This window comes from Neovison vison, unplaced genomic scaffold (assembly GCF_020171115.1).
Source record: "Neovison vison isolate M4711 unplaced genomic scaffold, ASM_NN_V1 Scaffold_088, whole genome shotgun sequence".
NCBI classification, from domain to species: Eukaryota; Metazoa; Chordata; class Mammalia; order Carnivora; family Mustelidae; genus Neogale; species Neogale vison.
Window position 1 is genome coordinate 483,633 of NW_025334892.1, and position 10,110 is coordinate 493,742.

The 10,110-nt window shown below is 45.1% G+C and overlaps 1 protein-coding gene across 1 annotated transcript in view; it reads left to right on the top strand.

The window, feature by feature from the left end:
* LOC122898012 (cytospin-B-like) overlaps positions 1-9,518 on the top strand; it is a 334,551-nt gene extending 325,033 nt beyond the window's left edge. Inside the window, 4 exon segments of the mRNA XM_044236199.1 lie at positions 1,394-1,475; positions 4,688-4,844; positions 9,267-9,369; positions 9,487-9,518. Coding sequence (XP_044092134.1) covers positions 1,394-1,475; positions 4,688-4,844; positions 9,267-9,369; positions 9,487-9,507 — 363 coding nt within the window. The 3' untranslated portion in view covers positions 9,508-9,518.
* The last annotated feature ends 592 nt before the right edge of the window (positions 9,519-10,110 follow it).

The following is a 10,110-nucleotide window of genomic DNA, read 5'->3' on the forward strand; positions in this document are numbered from 1 at the left end:
TCTTTCTCTAAGGGCTTGCCTAGAACTACTGCTTCTGTCAAAACACAGCAGCCGCTTTAGGCTCCCACTGCCACAGATGTGGTCCCGCCCAACCTGACAGTACTGTCCTCCCAGATTTGTTCCAGGATTTCCTTCTTTTTAAGACTGATTAATATTCCATTGTGCATACAGACTGCATTTTTTTTTATCCCATTCATCTGTCCATGGACGGGTAGTTTGTTCCGAGCTCTTGGCTATTGTGAGTAATGCTGCCAGGAACATGGGCGTGCAAAACATCTCTTCTGGATTCTGTTTTCAGTTGTTTGGGGTATAGGCCCAGAAGTGGGACTACTGGGTGGTACAGGAGCTCTATTTTTAATTTTTTGAGGAACATCCCTACTATTTTCTTTTTTTTTTTAAGATTTTATTTATTTATTTGACAGAGATCACAAGTAGGCAGAGAGGCAGGCAGAGAGAGAGGAGGAAGCAGGCTCCCCGCTGAACAGAGAGCCCGATGCGGGACTCGATCCCAGGACCCTGAGATCATGACCTGAGCTGAAGGCAGCGGCTTAACCCACTGAGCCACCCAGGCGCCCCCATTCCTACTATTTTCTATAGTGCATGCACCATTTTCCATTCTCGCCAGCGGTGCACAAAAATTCCAATTTTTCCACATTTTTGCTAACACTTGTTATTCTCTCTCTCTCTCATTTTTTAAAATAATGACCCTCCAAACAGGTGTGAGGTGATATATCACTGTGGTTTTTTTTTCCTTTTTTTTTCCAATTTATTTATTTTCAGAAGAACAGTATTCATTATTTTTTCACCACACCCAGTGCTCCATGCAAGCTGTGCCCTCTATAATACCCACCACCTGGTACCCCAACCTCCCACCCCCCTATCACTGTGGTTTTGATTTGCACTTCCCCAATGATGAGTGATACTGAGCATGTTTCCATATATCTGTTGGCCATTAAAAATCAATGTTTTTACCCACCCCCTAGAATATACATAGAATTTTCCAGGAAGGTACTCACAAAGCTGATTAATAATGATTATGCCCCCCCCCCACCCTCAGGGCACCTGGGTGGCTCAGTTGGCTAAGCATCTGCCTTCAGCTCAGGTCATGATCTCAGGGTCCTCGGATCAGAGCCCCAAGGCGGAGATGGGGTGGGGGGAAATCCCTGCTCAGGAGGGAGTCTGCTTCTCCCGCTTCCCACCCCACCCCTCATCAAATGAATAAATACATTCTTTTTTTAAAAAAAGATATTGAAAAAATAAGTTGTTTTAAAAGCTAACCCTGGTGATTCCTATGAGCTTGAGAACTGTTGCATGGACGCATGCATACACACACCATGTTTACGTATCAGATGTCACAAGCTCACCATGCTGGTGTGCCCTTTGGTTTTTTTAGAGGCATTCAACGTACAACAGTGTTTGGCCGGCCAGCAAAGGTGTGACTCAGCGTTTGGATCTTCCAGACCTTCCCCTTTCAGGTAATACCTTAAGGAGCAAACACTTTTGGGATGCCTGTGTGGTTCAGTTAGTTAAGGGTCTGCCTTCGGCTCAGGTCCCTAGCCCCATGTCCTTATAGGGCTCCTTGCTCAGCAGGGAGTCTGCTTCTCCCTCTCCCTCTGCTCCTCCCTCCTGCTTGTGCTCTCTCTGTCTTTCTCTCTTTCTGACAAATAAATGAATAAACTCTTAAAAAAAAACAGGGGCACCTGGGTGGCTCAGTGGGTTAAGCCTCTGCCTTCAGCTCGGGTCATGATGTCAGGGTTCTGGGATCGAGACGTGCATCAGGCTCTCTGCTCAGCGAGGAGCCTGCTTACCCATCTCTCTCTGCCTGCCTCTCTGCCTACTTGTGATCTCCTCTCTCTCTCTCTCTCTGTCAAATAAATAAATAAAATATTTTAAAAATTAAAAATTTAAAAATTTTAAAAAAATAGCAAATACGTTTGACCTCTTATTTTGTGAGGTTTACTTTTCTTCTTTGCCTGAAACCGAGCTTAGAAAAATAGTTGATGGCATTTATTCCAAACAATTTAAGACTCTGTGTTCGGGATGTTAGATCCTGCTTCCTGCCACTGTACTTCTCAGTGTGCATCTGTTCGGGAGAGATGTCTAGCTTTGGGGAGTTTTTTGTTTGTTTGTATTTTTATGGAATCTCAAGAGAATATCTTAACCATCTTTAGAAGTAACTATTTTTAGAAAAAAAAATCTTATCTGATTCTGAAGGTCTCTTTGCTTCCACAATTCCTAAAATATGCCTCTTTCGTCCTGTCTTTGCCTTTGAATGTGGCCCTCTTCCTGTTGTTACTCTGGTATTTTTTAAAATCCGGACCCTGCTGGTGACACCGTGGTTGGAATCCACAATCCTCCCTGTCGCTTTGTCACTCCTGCGCCTCGAGTGCTGCTTGGCCAGTGTGAAGCCGCAGTTACAGAGCTGGGCACCCAGGGGTGGGCTTGTCTCTTGGCCCCATCATTCTACCTCCTGGGGGTGTGGTTTCCTCATCTCTGGGTTGGAAATAGTGCTGTCTCCCTCAGAGGTTCACTCCAGGGGCTGAGTGAACGCAGCTGGCTGTGGGATGAGCAGAAGGGGTGACCTTGACCTTAGCTTCTGTTCCCTTTCTGCTCAGTTCACCTGTGAGAGCAGACATTAGCAGAAGGGTAAGCTGTCCCAAGTATGTGCCTCAGAAATATATGTGTAGGACTGTGTGTTCTTACTGTAAAGCCACAGAAAAGATGAAAAGAACACTAAACAAATTATTTACTGGTGCCTCTAGCAGGGCAAGAAAGCCAGAAATCTGGACTGCATAGCTAGAAAGCTCTGGGACCAGGGTGGGATTTTTTTCTGATTCTTTCTACCATGCTGCCTTCTGGTAACAAGGCAGGGGATTACTCTGATCAGCAATGTCATAAAGAAGTGATAAAAGCTTATCATATGAGGACTTGGAGTCAGAATAATGATTCCGAGGAAGAAGGAAATGCTAGGGGTGCCTGGGCGGCTCAGTGGGTTAAGCCTCTGCCTTCAGGTCAGGTCATGATCTCAGGGTTCTGGGATCGAGCCCCACATCAGGCTCTCTGCTCAGTGAGGAGCCTGCTTACCCATCTCTCTCTGCCTGCCTCTCTGCTTACTTGTGATCTCTCTTTGTGTTAAATAAATAAAGAAGGAAATTCTGTCTAAGGACAGGAGAATAAGAGAAAAAAAAAAAAAAAAAAACAAAGGGCGAATGAAGCCAGTAGAGCAGGCTCTTTTTTCTGTGCAGATAAGTTCCCCCTTCCTAGAAATGGAAGGGAGGTCAAAACAGAATATTGGAAACCCGCCTGATTTGCATTCTCTACACTTGCTGTGTAGTGGAAAATCGGGGATAACTTGGTTACGGGCACAGTGATGTATTCCTAGGCAAGCTTATTTTTGTTTTGTTTTGTTTTTGTAATTGTGGCTAAAATACCCGTAACACAAAACATACCATCTTAACCATGTTTTTAAGTACCACATGAGCTTTTGGTCACAATATTTGTGTCTTCTCTGTCCCTCCCACATTGCCTTTTGTGCGAAGAAGCCGTCATTTTAATTGACAAGCTAAATCTGGCGCTCAAACCCTAGTAGTTCTTGCCCCAAATTAAACCATTCCTTTTCAGTGCCCCTGTTTTGCCCCACCAGACACCTGTCTACGCGGATGATTCTATTTACTGTACTAAAAAAGGGTTACGCGGTAAAAACTGCTTGCTCGGGTTAGCCTTGCCAGCTTTGAGGTCATCAGAAGCTGCTGAAAGGAGATTAATGCGCTGTTTTTGTTGTTCTCTTTAGTGATGTAAGCACTGTTTTTCCTCTCCTCTTCCAAGCTCATTAGCCTCACTCCCCACTTTGCTACCCATAATTGGCGGCTCTTAGCCATACAAGCATTGTTTTCTTCCATGACTGTTTACGGTGTCATAGGAGGCGACCGTGGGTTCAGCCTGGTCACAGAGGCCTGTCGTGTGGCATTGAGCAAGCCACCCCTGTTCTCTGAGCTCCTGTTGCCTTTGTCAGTATAAACCAGACACTCTCAATGTTTTCTCCCGATCTGTGCTCTGGTGGTCCTTCAGGAAATACCATCCGGAGGGTTCTGCCTGTTTCATTAACCTGTTTTAACTCCTAATAGAACAGCAGAAAGGAGTCTTTAAAGAATTTATGTTTGCTTATTTTTAGCCAGCCAGACCCTAGGACTGGAATGGCTTTTTTTTTTTCCTATAAAATCGTTACTGTTCTTGGTACCCAGCTTTTTGCCTGCTGCCACCTGTGATTTGAAAATCCCACTGGGTATCTTCCAGCCAGCTCTCTCTCTCTCAGATGCCTGTCAGTTCAAACAAAGTGCTTTACTGGGAGCAGGGCTGGCTCTGAGGGGGTAGGACCTGTGCCGAGGGTGTAGAAGGGCTTTGGTTCACGGCTCCAAGGGTGCCATCTTGAAATTCTTCATAATTTTTGAATGAGGGGCTAATTTGGCATTAGTCTCTGTGAATTATGTAGTCAGTCCTGCCTGGAGAATCCTTTCTAGAAAAAGGCCATGTCCCGATGTGCGTTTTTTTACTTAACTCTATAAACTTAAATTTATTATATATTTATACTTAGGAATCCAATGAGAATTCTGTTGTACTTGAGAAGAAGGTGTGGTGACCAGTCAAATTTCTCTTCTAGGAATAGGTGACTATGTTGTTCTCCACACAGATCTTTTAAAGGGAAGGGGTGAGGACCTGAAACAGGACCCTTATCTCCGGAAGAGCCCCTCGCTGGAGTCCCTGAGCAGACCCCCTTCTCTGGGCTTCGGGAACACGAGGCTGCTGAGCGCGTCCACTGGGGGCTTGAAACCGCAGAGCAAACTCAGGTATCATGTTTACACAGTGAGACCTCACTGGGCTGGTGGCCTTGTAATCTTCCTTCTGTTTTCACCGCCTGTGGTCAGTTTACTTGTATGTGTATTTTTCCTTAATGAAAACAACCAGACACAGAACGTGCCTTCAGCATGGGAAGCGGGCCCTGGACAGCAGGACCGTGCAAAATGAAATAGGGCCGTGAAACCAGAGTGGATGCAGACTCTTGGGGGGTCATTAGTTGGGTTAAGAAGTCTGGAAAGGGGGAGGCAGCATTTCTGCCAGGGGGCCTGTGGGGGTTCCCGTGAGGAGCCCTACACAACATTCAGGGAGCTGGGGGTGGTTTCCTTTGGTTAGACTGTCCTGGGGGCCTCATGAGGACCAGCCCAGGCAGACGCATCATCATCTCCTAGTATGGGCTAGGGAGGCAGACAGATGCTCAGATTATCACCGCTGGAAAGGGAGGTTGTGAATGGTCTCCATTGCCAAGGTTAGAGGTTTCTACTCTTTTTGGTAAAGCAGGGAGAAACCACTAACTTTGTGGGATTCGTATTTGGATTTTGAGTAGTCGTACAGGAAACAGTGCATATGGGAAGTATTAGAGGGGTGCTTTGAAGTCAGCATCACAAGTACACTGGCAGTGATGAGAGGGGGAGGGCAGGGGAGAGAGAGAGGACAGAGACGGCCAGGGTGGCCACCAGAGGCCTGGCGTGGCTCCCGCCTCTGCCACCTCTCCCTGCTCAGTGTTCCTGCTCCCCCAGGCCCCGGCAAGCCTCCACCAGCCACTCCGCCACCCTCGCCTCTCCCGAGGCTTCTCCACGTGGAGTCCATCTTCGAAAACAGGAAGAGCATCCTGTGCAGACCTTCTCAGAAACCTCCCCTGACTTGTCATGCACCCTTCCACCCACGCTCCTCGTTCTACTCCCTGCATTCCCTGCGGCTTGGCACCCCGCAGCTCACCTGCCACTTCCATTCTCATCCTTTGCAGCTGACACAGGCTTCTGCGACCACTCACAAGGGCCCAGCCTGAATCATCTCCCTCCTGTCCTCTCACACTCCTGAGTGCTTCCCTTGCAAAGTCAAACCCTCCACAGGCTGGTAGCCAGCCACCCGGGGGGTGCCGACAGCCCCCTTCTTTGCCTTCCATGTCTTAGGCTCATGCTGGGTATTTAATGCACTGTCGTGCCGTGTGAGCCTTTGTCCCCATGTATTTAGGCTGTGCTGTAGTACACAGTAAATCTTCATCTCACGTGTCGGTCTCTTTCCTGGGCCCCAGGGCCGTGCTACACACACAGCGCCGGGCCAGCCAGTGCTGGGAACAGGTAGACAGACGAATATACAGAACTAGCTGCTTGGGGAGTAACAGCTGCTTGACCGACATGCTAACTACCATTATGGGTATTGTAAAGGATTTTATGAAAGTCTGAATAAGTTCAACTCTTGGCAGATCTTTGGGTGTAGTGTGTATTTGGACCCAAATAGATGAAGTCATGCCTTTCAGAGATTCAACTTAAAGCCTCAGATACTACATATTAGCCTTGTTTATGCACAGGAGATTTAAGTGATCAAAACTGCTTCTAAGGCCCAGAATTAGTGCTAACCTGAAACTGCTCTTTTCTTTATGCCAGAAACACGTACAAAAAGGCTATGTGTATGTTAATATGCAATTTATATTATCACCCTTCATCATGAAAGATTAAATTAGTGATTAATGTGTTATTTTTTTTTCATATTCACGTCATTGCGACAAACAAATGACAGGATAGAAATCACTTGTTTTGGTAGTTCTCATCCTATTATTATTAATTTGGAGGGAGTGTTGTATCTAGTTAACATTATTTTTTAAAGAAACCTGTTCTGGGGGTGCCTAGGTGGCTCAGTGGGTTAAAGCCTCTGCCTTCTGCTCAGGTCATGATCCCAGGGTCCTGGGATCGAGCCCCGCATCGGGCTCTCTGCTCAGCAGGGAGCCTGCTTCCCTTCCTCTCTCTCTCTGCCTACTTGTGATCTCTGTCAAATGAATAAATAAAATCTTTTAAAAAAAAAGAAACCTGTTCTGTTAGTGTTGTGGTCATCCATGGATACAGAAGCTCTTTTCTAAACCTGCATTTCAGTCTTCCCTAGTTTGTCAGACTTAGATATTAAGTTCTCAGCGATGAAGTAACAAACAGGCACAGTTAGCATAACTTCATAGTTAACAGTGACTCTGACCACAGAAACTTGGGGACTTAAGTTTACAAATATACCAGGTGCAAGGGAAACAGCCATCAAATTACATAAGAAAATTTTTAATGCAAGTATGACATTTTCTTAAAAATCTCTCTACCTCAATTCAGGTGGCTGAGGTCCTCAGTCATCCTATTACTCCTAGAAATATTTTTAAAGTATTTTTATTAAGGGGCACCTCGGTGGCTCAGTCAGTGAAGCTGCTGCCTTTGGCTCAGGTCATGATCCCAGGGTCCTTGGATGGACCCCTGTGTTGGGCTCCCTGCTCAGGGGGGAGTTGGCTTCTCCCTCTGCCCCCTCTGTCCCCACTTGTGCTCGCTCTCTTGTTCTCAAACAAATAAAGAAAATACTTTTTTAAGTGTTTTTATTAAGAGGGCGCCTGGGTGGCTCAGTGGGTTAAAGCCTCTGCCTTAGGCTCAGGTCATGATACTAGTGTCCTGGGATTGAGCCCCGCATCGGGCTCTCTGGCTCAGCAGGGAGCCTGCTTCCCTTCCTCTCTCTCTCTGCCTACTTGTGATCTCGGTCTGTCAAATAAATAAATAAAATCTTTTTTAAAAAAGTATTTTTATTAAGTATCAGAATGTTACAAAACAGTAACAATAAAATGCGTGTAAGGTATAAAGAACAACAATGCTGCTGGATATCGACCTTCCAGTTTGAGGAAAATAAAGTTATTATTACTGTTGAAATCTCCTGGAAGCCCCCCCTTCTCTGCCCCACTCCAGGGCCACCACTGCCTCTGACTATGGTATATGTCGTCCTTTGCTTTTCTTTCCCAGTTCTCACAGTGGATGCTTGTATCCCCAAACAATATCAACAATATGTTACTAAGTTAAAAATTTTGTATACATGGACACATGTTGTGTTTTTTTTTTCAAAATTGTTCCTGCTGTTCAAGTTACTGCATACATCTGTAATTCATCAGTTTTTATTGCTGTACAGTGTTCCATTGTAGGAATACACTGCTGTTCTCCCATTTCCTTGAGGATGTACATTTGATTGTTTTCAGTTTTTTAGTATAAAAAGTGCTACTATGAGCATTCTTGCATATGTGCTCTGATGATATACACATCTAGGGGTGAATCCTATTTCATGGGCTTTGAATTGGACAGGTCCACTCGTATGTGGATTTCTTTCTGATAAGTACAATACAGTATTATATATTTATTTTCTCCTTTCTATCATTTTCTTACTATGTTCTTTCTCTAGCTTACTTTATTGTAGGACTGTAGTGTACAATATATATAACCTAAAAAATTTGTGCTCATTGACTGTATGTTATCGATGAGGCTTCCTGTCCCCAGTGGGCTATTCGTGGTTAAATTCAGGGGAAATCAAAAGTCGTACGTGGGTTTTCAGCTGTGTGTGGGGCCAGCACCTCTATTCCCCATGCTGTTCAGGGGGTACACATGCTCATAAATTGCCTTTTAACAGCAAATGTTCCAGAGATACATCAGCTGTTTCGTTCCTGCTCTCCTTCATGCTGTTCCATCGCTGGGGGAATCTAATTCTCGGTTTACAGTAGTCATCGTGGAAGACACTGTGTGGTCTTAAATCCCTTGGTAGTATATGAATAATCTTAGGTAGCGTAAAGATTAACAGATGTCTACAGCAAACTGAGAATTAGAATGCTGTTGTGTATTAATTAGTAAAATCATTTCCTTTGACTAAGCAGGTGCTCAGGATTGAGTTAACGTAGCACACACTGAGGGCCTCCTTTGGAGTGTGCAAAGACCCTGTTTTGAGTCATTTTTACTGATGATCACCTGGTATCTCCTTACCAGCACCAGCCAATCTGGTGTTTTCCAATGCCCTTTCAGTCTTCCTTTTATATGTTATGTAGATAAGGTGAAGTCTTGAAGCTTGTGGAGTGTTTTTTTTCTATAGCGTCTTCAGTTAAAATGGCACTGTACTTAAGTCTGTTGAGGGCTAGGTGGACAGAGCCAACAGATGGATTTAAAAAAACAAAAAAAAAAAGCAAAAACAGCCTCTTTCCAGACTTCTGATAGCTAAGAAGTACAAATTAATTTTTCTTCCGTATCATGACACATAGTAAAATGCACTATTAATGGGACCGATTTGGTTGTTTATCTTGAGTCTCCCTGGGTTGACCTAGACTTTGGCTTTTCTAATCTCGTTATTTGTCTTATATGTACTTGAGGCTTCTAAACATTAGCATCTTCTCTTTACTCTGTGCTCTTCTTTCTAACCAGCGTGGAAAGAAGAGACCCGCTGGCTGCCTTGGCCCGGGAATATGGTGGCTCCAAGCGTAACGCTCTCCTGAAATGGTGCCAGAAGAAGACAGAAGGCTACGCGGTGAGTGACAGCGTCGGCCAGCCTCCATCCAGCTCTGGGCAGCAGCAATCCTGGGCCCATATTTGTCCTGTGCATGCATATGCTTGGCATCTAATTGTTGCCCTTCTGTTCTCCTAGGGAAGGCCACAGTGGTGGTAGGGTTTACTCTGGTGCCAAATGGGACTGAGAGCCAGTCCACCCAACAAGCCGTGGACCTCAGTGGAGGTCCTCGTCTCCTGCAGAAGGGCCACATTTTTCTTTACTCAGAGGAGATGTAGTCTCCACAAACAATGGGCCCAACAGGCTGCCTCAGTCCAGGGAAGACAGCCTTGGCTGAAGCACCTTCCCAAAGAGGGTGCCTCCCTCTGATTGACACAAAGGCCCCATTTTTTCTGTTACTTTAGAGCTGTTTGCGTTTAAAGTTTCAGTTTATCAAGACAGTATTTGTCTTCTGGGAAGGTTACACGAGGAAGGAATGCTTGATAGAAGTGTAAGCTTTGTTATTATGAAATACCATATACAAAGTTAAAAATTCACCAAATAGCAGGTACAGTTTCATGGGCCATTTCCCTTCCAGAAACAGAGCATTGTCAATTCCCCCAAACCTCTTGTGTGACTTTCTGATCCTAGCCCTTCCCCACTCCCAAAGGCAAGTGCTGTCTTCAGGTCTTTTCCTCATGGTTTTCTGCAAAAAGAAGGCATCCCTAAATGCTGTATTAGTTTTGCCTGCACTTGAACTTTACATAAATGCAATCAAAACCT